The sequence below is a fragment of the Elgaria multicarinata genome, chromosome 3 (genome assembly GCF_023053635.1).
Source record: "Elgaria multicarinata webbii isolate HBS135686 ecotype San Diego chromosome 3, rElgMul1.1.pri, whole genome shotgun sequence".
Lineage (NCBI taxonomy): Eukaryota > Metazoa > Chordata > Lepidosauria > Squamata > Anguidae > Elgaria > Elgaria multicarinata.
The window spans coordinates 30,757,021-30,776,429 of NC_086173.1; the positions used below are offsets into that span (position 1 = coordinate 30,757,021).

The 19,409-nt window shown below is 39.4% G+C and overlaps 1 protein-coding gene across 1 annotated transcript in view; it reads right to left on the bottom strand.

Moving 5' to 3' along the window:
• The window catches only part of ACVR1B (activin A receptor type 1B), a 52,035-nt gene that overhangs the window by 20,665 nt on the left and 11,961 nt on the right, over positions 1 to 19,409 (bottom strand). The window contains exon 2 of the mRNA XM_063119858.1: positions 3,846 to 4,085. Coding sequence (XP_062975928.1) covers positions 3,846 to 4,085 — 240 coding nt within the window. The remainder of the gene's footprint in view (positions 1 to 3,845; positions 4,086 to 19,409) is intronic.

Below are 19,409 nucleotides of genomic sequence, written 5' to 3' on the forward strand. Positions count from 1 at the left end.
GAGTATTATAGATAAATTGGGATTTGGAAATAAATTTAAAAATGTAATAGAACAGCTATATTCCCAAAATACGGCGGTAGTGGTGGTAAATGACGGACTTACTGAAAAGATACGACTAGCCAGAGGAACAAGACAAGGGTGTCCGCTCTCGCCGGTCCTGTTTGTAATGGTTATGGAAGTTTTGGCGAAAGCACTAAGGGAGGATGAAGAGTTAGAAGGAATTGGAGAGGTAAGGGAAATAAAGTTAAACATGTTTGCGGATGACACTTTATTGACCATTAAGAATCCATTAAGAAAGTTAGAAAGAATTAAATATCAGTTGAGGGAATTTGAGGAAATTACAGGGTTAAAAATAAATTGGTCTAAATCAGAGATGATGTTGTTTAACTATACCAAGAAGGAAGAAAAGGATTGGGAATTTAAGGGAATGGAATTGAAAGTTAAGAATGAGATTAAATATTTGGGAATTAAAATTACAAAAAATTTAGAGAATCTTGAAAAGGAAAATTTAACGAGGTTAAAGAAAGAGGTATTAGAGAAATTGGAGAAATATAAAAGATTAAATTTATCTTGGTTCGGAAGAATAGCCTTAATAAAAATGAAGATATTAGCTAAAATTAATTTTGTATTTAGAATGTTACCTATAAAAATATCAGAAACCGAGATAAAAAGTTGGCAAAATATTATTAATAAATATTGTAATGGAGAAAAGAGAGCAAGAGTGAATAAAAATAATTGGTACCTAAGCCAAAAAAAAGGGGGGAATGGGTCTCCCAAACATAAAATTATACTACGTAGCAAATAGATTAAGACATGTTGTAGAAGCAATTATGGGAGTAGGAGATTTATATTGGATGGAAGAAAAAACCATAAATAAGGTAGAGATGAATTTGGAGAATGTTTTTTTTAAAGACGGAGGAAGAAAGTGGGTTGGAAGTATAGATAATCCACTCCTGAGGACTCAATGGGAAATTTGGAGTAAATTTAAAGGGAAGCTGCTTCCGAGCAACTCTCCCTTAGCACCGATAATAATGTTAAAGAATTTCCCAGAGGATCTAAAGGGTAGATTATGTAAAATATTAAAAGAGAAAAATAAAATAAGATTAAAGGATTGGGTAAGAGATATTAAAACAAGAGAGGATATGGAAAATTTGTTAAAGGAGAAGAAGCTATCTTGGCTAGAATATGGTCAATTAGAGCAATGGAATAAAAAGTGGATTAAAGATAATAGAATGTGCAGAAAGATGACGAGGTTTGAAGAATTAGTAGTAAGTAAGGAGGAAGGGAAAGGAGGGAGTATAGTTTCAAAAGGATTAATGAGTGAAATATATAAAATATTGTTAGAGAAGGAGTTTAGAGAGAATACAGAGAAAATGGTTTGGGAATCAGATTTGAAGATACAAATAGGGCGACAGAGCTGGGAGGGACTATGGAAACAAAGAGTGTTGAGAAGTTTATCAGTAAGAATAAAGGAGAATTATTTTAAAATCCTATGGAGGTGGTACCTAACCCCGGTTAGATTGAATAAGATAAGTGATCAACATTCAGCAAATTGTTGGAGAGGTTGTGGGGAAAAAGGAACGTATTTACATATGTGGTGGCAATGCAAATATGTACAAAGATTATGGAAGATGGTGTTCTCAGAAATTGAAGAAATAGTGGGAATGAAAATAGAACAAACACCAAAAATAGCATTGCTGTCACTATTTGAAGATATAAAGTGTGGAAAAGGAACTATAGAGCTGATATCGAGTTTGTTGGTTGCAGCACGACTGATGGTAGCTAGGAACTGGAAGATCCAAGGGGAATATTCTATTGAGGAATGGTATAAAGAAGTATGGGACATAGCCATTAATGATAAACTGACATGTAATATTAAGTGGAGAAAAGGCGTAACTAAAATAAATGAGTTCGAAGGAATCTGGAAACAGTTCCTAGTGTTTGTGTTTACTAAGGGAAGTGGGAAACCACCAGCAGAAGAAACGATTAGATTTTGGACTCAAGAATGATCCCGAGGTGGGGGGTGCACTTTTATGTTAAGTACGAAGATGTTGTAGTATGATAAGGTATATGTAATAGTTTTTGATATTTGTACTCAACAATTATTCAATATGTATGCAGTAGATATTTGATGTTTTTTTTCTTATTGTGTTTTGTTTCAGTTATATTTTGGTAATGTTTATTTATGTTTATATAGTGTTGAAAATGAATAAAAATTATTAAAAAAAAAAATCTAGTACTAAAAGCGAAAAAATGGGCTGTGATGGAACTTAATGCCACAAGAGGGAGCCAAAGCTATTTCTACATGTGTTTCCCAACCTGGACCTCGGCAAAGAAGAGACCAAAAACCTAGTGAGGCAGCATTCAACTGCTGCAAGGCTCCAAATATACAATAACTAGCAGGGAATTTAATGCACAAGTACTCCAGCCTAGGTTATGAACAGAACTCTAAAACATGCATGGCTACGACTGTTTCAAAGGTTGGAAAATAGAATATAATGGGGAATCAAGTAGGGTATTTGCACACAATCCACTTGGCCATCTCATGTGATCATTATTATTATTATTATTATTATTATTATTATTATTATTATTATTTATATAGCACCATCAATGTACATGGTGCTGTACAGATAACACAGTAAATAGCAAGACCCTGCCGCATAGGCTTACAATCAGATGCTAACAACTATTCTTACCCTTTTCCCCTCAGTTTTTATTATTTTCCAGTCAAAAGAAAAACACAAGATAAGCACAAAGCCAGTATGTAATCACAGACACATGTCAAAATAAAATTACAGACAAAACCTGGTAACTGAAAAACCAAAATGAAAACAAACTCTAAACGTTAATATGAAACCAGATAAAACATCTCAAAAAAATCCTAATTAGAAAGGTAGATCAAGCTCACTAGATATGGCCAGAGGATGCAGTTTTAAAAATAAAGTGTCCTTCACCTGAAGCACATAAATCCTTAAGGAAAAATTACTAATTAAAAAGGGAAATCTCTACCTTTGGCTAATAGCTCTCAGCTTAAACTGAAAAATCAAAATCTGGAGTCTTCATTTCTTAGGTGTTTCTGATGAAAATCAGATAAAATCTGTTAGGCCTGATTTTTGAAAAACTGCTCAGGGGTGGTCAGCTAGATGCAGGGCAGGCAAAGCACATAGCGTTCTAAGTAAGAGGAATCTTTGCTCTTATTTCTATTCAGTGATCGGAGATAATAGCAGGGATCCTCCTTCCCACTAGGCTTCAGGGGCAGGGCCTTGCCTGAGGCATTATGGGCCAGCCTGGTCAAATTGCTTCAGAGAGTTCCCCATCCCTGACTTACAAAGTGACCCTAATACGGAAATTCCAGATGAAATGCCATTTTGTGAACTTACGTAATTTTAAAAAATAATGCTGTGAGCCAACCTCAAAAAAAGGAGGGCTACTCCATCCAGCCATACCCCACCATTTAAGAACAGAGAATGCTCATTCATCTAGCTTAATTCCCCCCCTCACACAAAAAAAAACTCAGTTGCAAACAAGAAATGATTACTTCATCTCCTTATGTGGGAATAAGCTATTGTGCTACTGGCCTGAGAACTATGGCTGAAACAAGGTCAATAAATATTAATAATAAATAGATACAAATTAAATACTGCCATGAACTTTCGAGTTAGCAATATAAAATTTATTTATTTATTACATTTCTATACCGCCCAATAGCCGCAGCTCTCTAAAATTAAAAAGAGAAACTCTGGTGCTGAATTGAGGCTAGTGTGAATACCACACTAATAATAAAATCAGTGTTTTTAAATTGCATGGAATGGGCTGCAGTGTACTCCCTTCAACCTACTTACCACTGGGTGCAATAAGATCAATTTTGTTACAGTAGTCAGAGTAGCAGCAACGTGTGTTGAGCACATTTTCTGAACTCAGGCAGAAGAAGGGTTTTCCAGGAGGAACCAGTTTCACTTCAGGGATACAGGTTCGGGCGTAATGCTTCTCCCCATTCAAGTTTGTTATTGAGACCATGCAGGCACCATCTGTTTCACATGTGGCATTAGACTGGTTGCAGTCAGAGCACATGCACAATAAAGCTGGAGAGACAAAGAAGAGAAAAACAAACCTATATGACAAATACCTAGCAAGCATAACTGTGGTTCCACTGCTCTTAAGAAGGGGCTCAAGAGTGTTCCACAGTTTCACTGAGATGGGACTGACTTTAAATCAGGACTAAAAACATTTGCAAATCATTTTGCACACAAACAGGTCAAGGCTACATGAGCAGCATTTACTGTCATTTCATAGACTTCCCATCTCTCAAAGTCCATAAAAGAATGACTCATTCAGTTTCTAGTCCCTATACTTCTATGAGATGGACTCAACTGCCATCAGGAATAAGGCAATCCTGTCTCTCTCACTCATAGCTACTCTTTATAGCACACCCATACTTAAGGGCTGTTCACTCAATTCAGCTGAGAGAATATTCACTCTAATGATTAAATTTTCCCAATGCATACTAGAATAGTTGTGGCACTTAACTTCCTTAATCCTTTAACTGCAAAATAAAGAACTTCCAAACATTATTTTTTAAACATTTCCCCATTTATTGCAACAGAGGACCAGTGCTCTTGAATATCCCAATCTGGACACTGAACCATCAAGACCTATTTCTGTTCCATCAAACCACCTTTAATGTAGAGAGAAGCAAATCTACTGAGATGTAGCCTCTTTATGGCAAGTAAGAATGAGAATTTCAACTGGAATAATGATTTCCTTACTGTAATACACATGCAAAATGCCTTCCCCGTAACAAAAAGTGCCCCACTATCTACTCGTGTCATTTCCTGTAAGACACTAAACAACTGGGTTGAACATCAATGACCAAACCATGATTTGAACTGGGCTTCTGAAGTGAAAGATTTTGCATCCTGCCTGTTTCTCAGAAACTTGAAAACCACCAATATGTTTTAGTATAGTACCAAGAAGTTATCTGAAGTGGCAGTCTGTTCTCTAGAACAAAACTGTTTTGTTTTTTTTAAAAAAAAACATAATAAAACTAAAACTCTGAGGGCCCCCCCTAATTTGCAAAGCCATTGGGGGAGGGAAAGTACAGACAAGCTACAAATTTCAACCAAACACACATTATGGAAGCCCAACTGTAGTCCATGCAAGCTGGCATGAAGGCAATCACATCCAGCAACACAATTACTGCTCTCTCAACAGGCTCTGTGGTCTGTACTTCCTACCCTGTGAAGTAGGACAGGCTGCAAGACACCCTTTCTCTACACCCCTCATAGGTAGGCTGTCACCACCCAGTATTATTAATAACTGTTATGGAATAATTTTATTTGATAACTCTTACCCTGGATACATGAGAATCCGGGCTTTTGACTTCTATATAAAGAGAAGAGCCCCCTTTTTCAGAGCTTCTTCCTCCTCCTTAACTATCAAGTTAGAATGTTTGCAAACAGTCCAGTGCATGGGTAATACCAACCCTCAGAATAGGCAAGAGAATAAAATTTACTCCAATTTCCAATTAAATTTATTAAACAGCCAAGCCGAGAGATGTCCAGAAATAGTCAGCTGCTTTAAAAATAAAATGAAACATCAACCTAGCTCGCTAAACCTTGCTTCTCGCCTGCCCAAGGACCTCCACTTCCCTTACTCGGCTTCGTCCTTTTTCTTCTGCTGCCCCTTACGCCTGGAACGCTCTTCCAGAACACTTGAGAACTACAAACTCAATCACCGCTTTTAAAACTCAGCTAAAAACTTTTCTTTTCCCTATAGCCTTCAAATATTGAGTTTGTTCTGACTCTATACTATTAGCTTTACCCTACCCGGTGCCTATTCACACTTCCCTGTGCCTGTTTGCATTCTCCTTCCCTCTTTATTGTTAACTACAACTTATTAGATTGTAAGCCTATGCGGCAGGGTCTTGCTATGTACTGTGTTATCTGTACAGCACCATGTACATTGATGGTGCTATATAAATAAATAATAATAATAATAATAATAATAAGGTTCCCAAAGCAGCTTACAGGTATGTGTATGGGGCAAGTGGGGTGGGGGGGAATCCTATCAGGGCTCTGCCTTCACTCTTTGTTGCTAGTCAGACACAAAAGAAAAGTTTCTTTTACAACCAAAGGTATTCCTGCTTGGGGTGGGGGTGGGGAGCTCTCAAACTGACTAAGCAATAACTTGGGAGGACCTGGTCATTATGCTCCAGGTAATTTCTATAGCAGTCAAGAGGGAGGGGGAGGTGAACACAGAGAATCAGCCTGGAATGTATAGAGATGTAAATTTTGGCGTCTAGGCTGCCTGGACATGTCCTTTGTTAAGAAACCTTTCTAGAAAAAGAAGGGAGGGGGAGTTGGTCTGTCACAGGCCCATTTTACATTGCTTAAAGTAGTTCTGTTATCCTGTAACATGGTTAGGGACTGTTTTCTTTTACAAGCGTAAAGTATGGTACTGACCTACCTTACACAGCTGCATTAAGAATTATTGAGGTCATGGCTGAAATTAGATGATTCCCCAAACCACAATTTCAAGGTTTGGAAATGTATGGGGCTCACTCTGTCCCTTTCCCACCCCACACACCAATTCCCTCCTCTGTTTTCAGGTTTCCACCAACTGTTTGTTGTGACAACTGAATTGGGCAAACTACTGCTAGTAATAGTTTCTGAACTGTTGCCTGCAAACCCATTTCAAACCAATCTGGATGTTAGCACTAACCACAATGATCCATTCAATCTCACAGCAAACTGACTGGAGGAAACTTTTAAACGGGCGATGGAACTGGTGTGTGAGAGGACAGAAAGGAGTGCATGGCAAAATGTGGTTTGGAGGAGAGGAATGTAGTATTTGGACTGGGGCAATGTATGTGAAAAGCTTTCAATGCTAACAGTGTAATCCTATACATATTTACTCGGAAGTCCCACTTTGTTCAGTGGGGCTTCCTCCTACATAAGTATGCATAGGATTGCAGCATAAAGCATTATATAAAGGGTATAATTATTTTTTAAAAATGTACTCCCACATAACTTCTACATACAATACTAACAGATACTATCACTTAAAAACATCCTATTCCTTGCATTTTACCTTCACGGCTCATGTAAGTTCAGAACTATGTTACAAAGCAGGATTTCCAACCCCATCTTTTCCTCATAATGCAAATGCAGGAGAAGAGAGAGGGACTTACAGGATAGAATTAGAAAACAGGAGTGGATTCTTGACCCTTTCCCCATCCTGCTCTACTGTGTAAATGCTGCCCTGGCCCCTGCCATCTTGATCACTTCCTCCACCTCCATCCACCAAACCAGCCTGGCTGAGATAAAACTATTTTGATGGTGGTGGTGATTTACAGAAAAAGCATTCATATGCACAAGGGAAATTAACACCATCATTGTGCCTGCTGTCCCTTACAAATCCCCCATCTCAGCAAACTTACATTTGCCAAGACTGCGCATAACTCTATCCTGAATCTTGCAGATATGCAATACCAATTGTTTTCTATGAGGCGACAGCCATTTGCTAGGCCATGGGATAAAGACTGCATTCTACTCTTTATTTAAATGCAAAACAGCTGCCAAATTTCACATCTCAAGCCTCCAAGCAGAAGTAGTTCCTCTCTCAAGGTGCCTGGAAAAAACCCTAGCCAAATCCCCAAGCAGCAAGGATGAATTTAATATGTCAAGGAGAAGGGGTGGGTGAATTTAATAAGCATACCATACTTTCTACAATAGTCATCAGATCCTGTTTCCCCAGAGGGGATAACAAGCATGTACATACCTGCTGCACAAAGTTTAACGCAAAAGGTTAGATGCAACTTTAAAAAAAGTTTTTTCTAAAGTTTGTGATTTAACTGTTTCCCACTTGTAACAAATTTCTCTAAATCACAAAGATATAATCACAATGTCAAAACACTTCAGAACTGCTTCACATTTCATGCGCAATAGTGGTTCTTGGGGCTCCTTCCTACATTGCAAACACGTGTCATTATTAGCTACAGCTCTGCAGCACTTGTTCAGAGCTTCTTTAGGGACATATACCTCCCCTTTACACATTTGTCTTTACACTGCAGGTGTTGAAAATGTAAGGGTAGTTCGTCATGACTAACAAGTTCCATTCATTTCAATGGGTCTACTCTAAGTAGGACTTTAGTTGGATTCTACAGTATGGGGGTTAATGTTTTTCTTAAAGGTGAATGTGATGTCTTTTGTTAGTAGTAGTTAGGCCTTCTCTCTGAGTCAGTTGCATCAGCAGAAATTTAAGCTCTATTTGTTTTGCTTAAGTTTAATATAAAATAAGAGAAAAAGAGAAAGTCTACAGAGTCCTCATTTTCAAGAAAACTGTTCTGCTGGATCTGGTCTGCAACAGCAGGAAAGAACACCAGTATGGCCACGACAAACACGACTGATGCAACTTTCACAATGCAATCTTTACACTGCCTATTACCTTTCCTGTAGGGTGAATGAAGAAGAAAAACAACTCATCACACCATCTCAGGCAATGAACTCATCTGATAAGCTAAGCATGGTCAGTTCTGGATCAAGCCTTGGAAGGACAGTTCCAAGGAAATATCCAAGATGCTGCAGGAAGTGATGGTGTGTGTAAGGAAGACATACCTCTGTATCAACACTGTAGTGAAAGCTGTAGCATAGTGCTGGACTGGAAGGCAACAGAAACATTTAAAGTCTTGGTGAACTGTGCGACTCTTAAGATGGGAACTGGCTAAATACCAATCTGAATAATTACATTAAGGCTTCCTGTATTGAACTTGCAGTTCCAACCGGATATGGCTTTCTTAGTTTCCTCCTCAAATTGCTTCAGTAAGCTGCAAGTTAGCGGTTGCTTCGTGAGGTAGTGAAGATCCCACTGGATATGGATTTTGTCTGGCCTAAGAGTTATATAAGGTAAGCCGTTGAAAAAGCCAGTTACAAACTAAGAGAAGAAGTTAAAAATAAAGTTTTCCTCTCAAGAGTAGTTCACAAGAGTTAAACATAGATTAATACTTCAGCATTGCTGTCTGGCACAAGCAGATATCCTTTCTATTTTGAGATTGGGGGAAAAAGGAAATTGAAAACAAAAAGACTCTTCTGTTCCAAGTTGAAGAGAGATACTATGCGTTCAAACTATACTGAGCGGGAAAACCTCATTTTATTATGAGAAATCAAAAGCTCACTTTAGGTTTGGATTGTAACAGTCATTAGGCTAATCTGGTTTTGGCAGTCGCACTGGTAAAAGCTTACTGAGAATACAATACAACGAGGTAAAGCACAGTAGGCACTTTCACCCTCCCCAAGTTTAGTAAAGATAAGAGGTATGTTTTTGTGTGCACGTCATACTATTTGGCCATTAAGTGACTTTTATTTTGTGATAACAAACGAAGAATCACAATTTTGCACAGATTTTGGGGGGTTTAATTTAGGTGTTACTTCAAGTTGAAGACAAGCTTAAATTGATGCAGTATGACGTAATAGTGATGCTTTATAGTTCTCTCTTCCTGAGCTTCCAGCAACCGCAAATGGCATATAAATAACTTAAAATGCCAAGTGGTGGGGAAGGGGGAAAAGAGCAATGATATACAAATTGCCATTACAATGTCATTTGATTTATGTTTTCTTGAAAAAGGAGATTTTCAGGTTCTGAAGTACTACATTTCTATGTCACTATTGTAGTAAACACCTTAAGGACTAACGCAGGCTCAACAGTTCAGCAGGTGCATGAAAACCTGGATTGTCAATATCAGGGTTTCTTATTTAAGAATACAACCTCTGGGAGCCTGTTTGTATTTTATACTTCTTTAAAGGAGGGACAGGTTGCTTACCTGTAACTGTGGTTCTTCGAGTGGTCATCTGTGCATTCACACATATGGGGCTCTGCGCCCACACAGAGACTCTTTTGGGGAACTTTCTATAACTGAGGAATTTAGGTGGGAACGCCTCCCCCATTGTTCCAATGTGCATGCCCTCCAGGGCTCCCGCCTATTCCCCCAGGTGCCCTGAGACAAACATTGTGTCCTCGGAACCAAAGGAGTAAGAAAACAGGCTCTCTAATACCAACGGGAGAATATGGGACACCAAGCGGGGTAGGTGGGTGGGTTGTGTGAATGCACAGATGACCACTCGAAGATCCAGTTACAGATAAGCAACCTGTCCTTCTTCTTCGTGGTCTCTGTGCATCACACATATGTGAGATTAACACGCTCACTTACTGGTGGAGGGTTGGTGTCTCAAGTGAGTATCGAAGACAGCAGCTCTCCCAAAGGTGCAGTCCTTTTGCGCCTGTACATCCAGCCTGTAGTGCCTCACAAAGGTTGATGGCTGGGACCATATTGCTGCCCGACACAGATCTGGCAGAGGTGCTCCCTTCTCAAATGCTGTAGAAGACACTATTCCTCTAATAGAATGGGCACAGATCGGTCCTGATAGCTCTAAGCCTGATAGAGAGTATGCAAGCTTTATTATCCCAGTATTTTGCCAGATGTTGGGAAGAGACTGGCTGTCCCTTTCATGGTCCCTCATAAACAAAGAATCTTGGAAACTAGTAAAATGCTTCTGCCCAGTCCTTGTAATAAGCTAAGGATCGACATACATCTAGTGTGTGCATTCTCAATTCCAATGGAGATTTTGGAGAGGTGATTCCCACCCTGCTACAAAACTCTGCTCAAGTAGCACTGCTCTGATTTGCAAACAGGTTATGTTCGGTTCACCACATATCCAAAACAGTTGTCTGAGGGACTTGGGATGTAATTCCCATTCGTGTGTATTCTGATTCATGCAGCTGAGAGTGTCTGCCAAAGTATTTCAATTCCGGCAATGTGTGTGGTGACCACTGTTATCCCTCTCGGTATACACCATTTGAACAGTTCCGACGTCAACAGATACAGTTTTCTAGAGTGAGTCCCACCTCATTTGTTTAAGTAGACAACTACTGTGGTGTTGTCTGTGAGTACTTGGACCCTGAGGTTCCGAAGGATTGCCGCGAAAACCTGGAGAGGTTTTTTTGACAGTATAAAGTGCACATTAACAGAGGGTTGATGTGCAGGGACCTCTTGTTCTGCATCCAGGTTCACTGAATGGTTAATTCTTCGCAGTGGCGGCCCCAACCCATCAGAGATGCGGCTGTTGTGAGAGTGATAGATGGGCTTGGGGCTGAAAATGGCACCCCCTTCAACAAATTGTCTTTCACCGTCCATCAGTGAGAGAGATGATCACCAATTCCAGAATGTGTAGTAGTGTCCTGCATTGTCTGCAACATTGAAAACTCGAATGAACCATGACTGGAGAGGGTGCATCCAAAGTCGTGCCCATTCCACTACTGCAATGGATGCAACCATAAGTCCCAGGAGTCGCTGAATAGTCATCGCAATGACTGTGACTTTGTTGCAGACTACTATGGCAAGTGCTATCAGGGTCTCTGCTCTCTACAGGGGTAAATGACCAAGTCCAGTAAGGCTCCTATGAACTGGATCGTCCTGGATGGTAGGAGGCAGGATTTGTCCATGTTTATGTAAAGTCCAAGGTCTCAAAGGGTTTGTAGCACAGTAATCACATCTTGTGAAAGGCTGTTGGCTGATGGTGCAACTAGCAGCCAATCGTCGAGATATGGAAAAACTTGGATTCCTTGACACGCACACCACTGTCATGCATTTTGTGAATATATGCGGAGCTGTTGAAAGTCTGAACAGTAGAACCCGGAATTGGTATGCCATGTTCCCAATTGTGAACCGGAGATATTTCTGGTAGGTTTGGTGGATTGCGATATGGAAATACACATCTTTTAAGTCCACTGACGCAAACCAATCCCCTTGTCTTAGTAAAGGCAAGATTCCTGCCAGAGTTGCCATTCAGAATTTCCTGGGGGTAATGTGTAAATTGACATTCCTCAAGTCCAGGATGGGTCGAAGCCCTCTGTCATTTTTTGGCACTGTAAAGTAACAGGAATAGAAGCCCTCTTGATGTTCCTTTGCTTGGATAGGACAGATTGTTCCTTTCTCGAGAAGTGATTTGGTCTCTTGTTGGATGACTTCTGACGGTGTCATTACTTGGATGTCAGCCAATGCCCCAGTTTTATGGGATTGTGCCATTGTGCCCCTTGGTTTGTCTACTGCCTTCAGCGCAAGCTTCCACAATTCAGCTCTGAGTCTGGAAGCTCGATTTCTTCTTGCCTGCTTTGTAAACGATTGGCAGTGGGTACAGGTCTCTACTACATGTTCCTCTCCCAAACACAGTAAGCACAAGGAATAGCTGTCAGTGTGAGGGAACTTTCCCACGCGCGTAACACATTTGTGAAATACGCCCTTAGAGGCCGTACACCCTCGTGAGGGATGTGATAGTAATAAGTTCGCTGACAAAAAGGTCCAGATAAACGAACCCAAGGTAAGATAAAAAAATCTCTCTTTTTTTTTTAAGAAAAGAAAAAAACTCAGCTAGAAAAAAACAGGAAAATGTTCTTAACAGAAACACAGTCCATCAGACTACATTATAAATTCCTGATGAGGCTTGCACAATTTTGGTCTCAGGGAACTGAGGGAATAGGAGAGAGCCCATGGAGGGCCTACACACTGGAACGATGGGGGAGGGGTTCCCATCTAAATTCCTCAGCTATAGAAAGTTCCCGAAATGAGTCTCTGTGCAGGCACAGCAGAGCCCCATATGTGTGATGCACAAAGACCACGAAGAAGATTGAAGGTGACAAATATGCTGTTGTCCTATTTTATAGGTTCAAGCACCCTGTGAAGCAGGTTAAACAGAGACAGTGACTTGTCCATCACTCTTTCCATGTAGCTGGTAAAATGTTAGGCTGTAGAAAATCCTGACAAGTCTCTGCTTAATGGGTTAATCTCTTTCAAAGCTCTACTTCTGCTCGGAATACTAAATAGGCAATACAAACATGTCTTGTTCTCTCCAATTTCAAGACCAACCATGCTAAGCATGTACAGTGTACACTGAAATACCCACTGCCTGAAGCTGCTGGAAAATTCCCGACTTACTGTAAGGCTGCATTCGGCCAGGACAATAGTCAATGGTGGATTGATAGTCAACTCCAAGGTTGATTATTGATTGGGTACTCCCCACACGACATGATTATATTCAACCTTGGTATGGATGAAGGCTAGCGTTGAGTTGACTATTAAGTCAATGGTGTGTTTGAGTGACACAACCCCCACCCTCTCTCCCCACGTAGTTCTCCCACTGCTATTACATCAGCCATTGTGAGTTCTGCTGGCTGCTACTTTGGTCCTTTGCCAGGAGACTCTGTAGTCACCGAAAATAACCAACTGTGTGTGATAAAATAGTCAATGGTGTCCAACATGCAACATGATAACCAATGGTTGTTCAAATAATCAACTCTGCATAGTGTTGGTTATTTTGGCTAAATAACCAACAATGGTGTGAAAAAGTTCTGATAGATGACACAATAACCCACCGCTCACTATTTAACCCACCATTCACTATTAAACCCCATTGCTGGTTATTGTGATGTCCGAATAAGTCTACTCATGTCATAAACATGAATGTATGGAAACATTTGTCCATCATGGATAAGCGTTGAAATTTTTAATCTCTTACACCCTGTCTATAGTAACTGCTTTACTAGTAACTTCACATTAGTCTATAGTAACTGCTTTACTAATAACTTCACACTGAACCCTTCTAAATGTACATCTAATTCATGTGGCCCATCAGGATCTGTGTAGGCACAACACTCCCATACTAGAAATTGCACTAGTTTCAAGAGAGAATTTTTTTATCATTTCAAATTACCATATGAAATAAGCACGCAAACAGAAAGTCCACAAATTAGAAACTGCAACTTTTACCTTTGAAAGTCAGTGATATGCCATGGTAGCTGGTTTATCTCCTCCTATTTTTCTGCATGTATGTTTGAGTGCCTAATAATTAGTAATATTGTGAGAGGTTTTAGAAGTAATTTGATCTGGGAGATTGAAATACAAACAAATCCCAGATACATGCACTCTCATTTCATAGCAACTCAAATGATGTCAGACATGGGGAAAGAGTACAATGAGGAATAGGAACATTAGGAAGAATGGATAACAAGTTCAATACACTAGGCCAGGACTGAAATATTTGTACAAAAACTAAAGTATGACACTTCCCTGTCCCTTTCCCACTCCTCACATTGGACTAGGATTCACTTAATTTCCATTTCATTTATTATATTTCTATACCACCCCATAGCGAAGCTCTCTAAGCAATTGACAAACATTAAAAACTATTAAAATACGTTATATAAAGTATAATGTTTTACTATCACACAAAGGATGGATTAATGAAAATACTGCCCCTCTAGAATATGCTGCATGAAGCAACTGCTTCACAATGCATCATTATATAGTAAAGACTGGAAGAGTGTGTAAGCCATGGAAATCAAACAGAGCACTAAGATCACGCTTCTGAGCTTATTTTCTAGCTAAATGACCACTGTGATAAACTCTGCTAATAGGAAAAGGGTTCTCAGCTGCTTTATATTTCTAACCAACATAGAGTTTATATCAACTGGCTTGGCTTATGCATACCTTTATTAAGTCACTTGTTCATCAAGTACCTGACTAAAACAAGAACTATTTCTTTTTATATTTATAAAAGCTGACAAAACTATTGTCTTAAAAGTCACTATTGAGAGCAAGTTATTCATTACAAACTGTGTTGGAGGAGCTCAAAAGGTCTGGAAAAATTCTTTATGTTTCGTCTTCAACATTCTATAAAGCTGGGTTTAGACTTACTCTATAACTGATTTCGGGAGCAATCCTATGCATGTTTAGACAGAAAAAACTCCTTTAACTCCCAAGGCTGGCTGGGGTATCCTTGGAGTTGAAGGACCTTTTTTCTGTCTAAACATGCAGAGGTGTGCACTTAATGTTGTAGAAGTGAGTGGAGGTTGGAGTGAATGTAGTCCAAAGATGGCATACTAATTACTTTCTACTATGGTTTTGGAATGTGGCCCCAATCTGCAATTTGGATAAGCATGACTATTGGCACAGCCCATGTATCATGCACATCTCATGCACAGAGAATCTCATGTCACTGAAGGTGGAGTGGGGGAAATCTTCCACTTGGAAGCAACCTTTCACAGATCGGGGCAGAGTCAAAGCAACAGCTTTCTCACCACACTTCCATACATGGGATTGGTAAAAACAGTTTTTTCTAATATTTTCATGCTGCTTTTCCTAAAAAAAAAGTAATACAAATTACAATCATTAAAAAGACATACAAACAGTAACATAGCTAAAAACTGTCAATAATAACTAAAAACAGGAAGCACTCTAGACTCTGAAAGGATAAACCCCTTTTAGAAATTATGAGCAATCCAAGTAGCGATATAACATCCGTGCAGAGCCAAAGAGAGGTACACTTTAGCCTCTGCCACTGGCCAGAAGATCTAGGACCACTGAGAGGCTGCACTCTCTGCCTCCCAGGAAGAACATCACAGCTCCAATGCTTGCTCTTCCCTGCCTATTCCTTTTGCATTGTGTCTATTATTGTGAGCTTTCAGGTAGGGACTATCTTACCTTTTAATATCTGCACAGTGCTTAGAAAAGTTTAGGCATATACTAAGTGTACAGTTGAAAATATATGTTGCTGCTGTTCCGCACTACCAGTGTGCTATTATGCGATCCTTCCTTGTACTGACAACTTGAACGAGTGATAATGCAGCCCTGTTTGCCAAGGCTGGTGCTTTTACATGAAACCAGTATATCAGTCTCAACCGCTCCAGGGAAGAAGGGAACATATAGGTAGCCAGCAAAAAGAGAATAGAAACTTACTTGTGAGGTTCTAGCATTTCAAGCTCTGACTAGTGACAGGAATGGTTTTTTTAACTACACTGAAGAATATTCAGAAACCAACAGGTACTTAAGGGGCCAGTACAAGTTCTTTTCACACAAAGATTCAGAGCACAGCTGGGAATGTTTGGGCAAACACAATTTTTACAGAATGAACAAAAGCAAAATTCAAATCAAACTTTTCAAGCAGCTGAATGGGGGCAGGGGGAGAGAAAGAGACATCACTTATTGAGTAAAACATAATCCACTTAATTTTTTTAAAAAAATCCTGTCTGGGACACAATAAGGTGAGTTCATGTTATTAAGATCTTTATCTACAAACCTCTGATAAGCTGCCTAAAGATGCACTGAAAGAAAGGTGCAACACAAGCTTGTTGTGAATTGTATTTGTATGTTTTTGGCATGCCTGTGTCTGACATTCTGCTCCAAGACAGACCCAACCCCAAACGAAGCTGTTTAAACAAGCCTAACATTAAGCTCCAGAGCTCCAGAATGAAAGCTTTGTTTTTGCTCAAGAGATCTATCAGGTATGTATTTGTGCTGAAATAATGTCAGACACTGTGATTTAATCAGAGACAGAACATAGGTCATTTCTACACCTGCCATTTTCCCCGGGATCGTCCTGGGATCATCCCTGTATGTTTAAATGACACACAGCGGATCCTGTGAGCAGGCAGGATCGATTCCTCCATTTTCCTGGGATAATCCTTAGGTGTAGAAAGGGCCATAGACTTGGTTTGACAAAAGTCATAGCAAGGGAGCAAAGGGCCAGCTCAGTTTGGCTTCTCTCTCTTTTCCAACTGGATAATATCTTTCAGTGCTACCATAAAGATATAGAACAAGTAAGGGCATCTTCAAACCCCCAAATCTACTGGGACTTTTTCCAAATCAAATGATATGTATTGTTTCATAAATTTATAAGCCATCTTATAAGTGTTTGCCAACTGCAAACACTTTCAAATAGTATTCAATAAAATTCAGTACAAAATTTCAAGCAATAGCCTAGGGATGTAAAATTTCCAGAAACTTTGAGGCCATGAAAAAAAATACTTTTTTTGTGTGTAGAAAAAACAATTTTTGGAAAAATAAACAATATTTATATTTTGGCGCTCTTTACAGATCTCAAATCACGTTATTGCTTTAAGACAGCCTTCCCCAACCTAGTACCTTCCAGATATTTTGGACTTCAGCTCCAACCAGCGTCTGGCAATATGGCCAATGGTCAGGGATGCTGGGCACTCTAGCCCAAAACATCCAGAGGGTGCCAGGTTGGGTACAGCTGCTTTAGGAACATAGAGCAGCCTTTCTGTTCCTAGTTAGTTTATGTATAACTTTGTTTGTTCATAAAATTATCATTATATTTTAAAACTTTTAAAAGTACACTCAGTAAAGTTGTATTTATTGTCTGAATAGATTAGAACTGCAATAAATTACTACTACAGCATCAGAAACACAGGACTCTATAAAACAATATCCAAACTGTCAAGATGCATATTTACCGTCAAGAATGTACAATCGTGACTCTACTTACATGTTGGGAAACTGAGCTTAAATCTCTATCAGTAAAATATTTTAGATTAATAATTTTAATGAGGAATGAAAGAAATAATTATGCTGGGAATCTTACACAGAGGATTAAAAATATTTTCCCCCATGGTTCATTATTTCTAGTCTGTCTATAAAAGTGTACTTAGTACATAGTTTTTAGAAATCATTTTGGATAACTATATATAAATGCTTTGTCTTAAATTTGAAAAGAAAATATTTCAAAATCCAAAGCTGTTCAATTTTTCTGAAAAAACAAAAATGGTCCTCAGAAATAAAAGTAGGGGTTCCTGCATTTTTCCAGTTTTTTCCTGGATGTTTACATCTCTTCAACAGCCACAATAAATCAACAACATCTAAAATAAGGTGAACAACTTGTAGCCCCCCCATCATCCCTCAGCATTGGCAATGCTGGCTATAGCTGATGGAATTTTAGGCCAAAACCTCTAGAGAGCCACAAGTTGGCCACCACTGATCTAAAAGAAGCCATACATTGCTAAAACCAGCTAAAAACATGCTGGAATGCTGGGGAGGGGGGAATTCTTGGCATTGAAAAGGTATTTAAGATGGTGCCAGGTGAGCCTATTTAGGGAGGGCACTCCAGGTACAAGGCATCACAACAGACAAAGCCCTATTCTTGGCCAACTTGACAGGGAGGACTTGGAGAAGAGCCTCTTCATAGGGTACAAGGAAGTAATTCTGGTACCCAGGTCCCAAGATAAGGTAACACTGCTATGATTGGTGGACTACAGATTAGCATCAACAAGTATACTGCAACTCTATCAACAAGTATGCTGTGCCTCTACTTATTTCCAAATCTAGGCAGCCATTCCTTGTGCTGTCAGGATTACTAGAAGTAAAACAGGCAATAAAATTTATTTTATTAGTCCAAAGAAGGGGAACTGGAAACAAGACAGAGTTTCATCAGATCCGATGGATTTTTAGATAGTTGGAGCGTTTCATTTTCCCAAACTTTTACCATAACTATCTTATTAGCTGGAACTGCACTGGTTTCCTTGAGTATAGGAGTTTAGGACATAAGCTGTGAGATTTTACAATAATCACAATGCTTAATTTATTTTCAAAACACATCTATATCCTACATGAGATTTAGATGCTGCGTCAATTAATTAACCATGGTCAAACGCTCCATAAAACCAAAATGCATTTGTTTATTTGTTCCCAGTGCAAGAATGTTTGTGTATGTGTGCATACCTTTTATTGCATCATGGTACCATGGAATAGCAAAAGAAGGAATTACAGTGCAATCCTATACAGAAGTAAGACCCACCGAGTTCAATAGAGCTTACTTCCAGGTTAGTCAGTATAGGATTGCAGCCTTGGGGTTCTCTTGCTTTGAGCCCTGCAGGACTCAGAAACACACATTTCACTTAAGAGCAGATATGCCTGTTCAGTTCCTCTCTCCTCAGACTTCCACCTTCCCACCCCTTCATTCCAATTAGCTTTGTGCAGCTGCTTGAGCTACACTGAGCACAGCAAGAAACTATAGCCTGCTGTGCAGTGTCTATCCAAGTGCTATAACTGCAGGCATTCTCTAATGGCATATCATTTTTAGCTCTATATAATTTTGATAAATGAAATAGTCTGTTTCATGTTTTTGTCATTAATTTGTTACATATCTAATAAGTTTATCTTCAAATACTTGCCTTTTAGTATTTATGAAGTGTCTGACCTGCCAGTTGACCTAGTATTTTTTGACCAATCAAATGCCCAACTCTAATACTAACACAGCCAACATGTACGCACTTTTCTAAGGTTTGCAGTTTAGATATAAAATGTGTGCCCCCCCTAGATGCTGTACTCCTCTCCTTCCTGATCACTGCCCAAGCTGGCTAGGACTGATGAGAGTTGGAGTCCAACAACATCTAGTGGACCACAGTTGCCATTTCCCATAAAAGACAGACAGGTAGACACTGATCAGTGAAAGAAGGGGCTCTGTGCTGCCTTTTTACCACGATGGGTTGCAGGATGAGCTCCAGAGAGTGGCAAGCCTGGGCATTTGTTAGGGCCTCATGACCAATGGAGGGCCACAACTCTA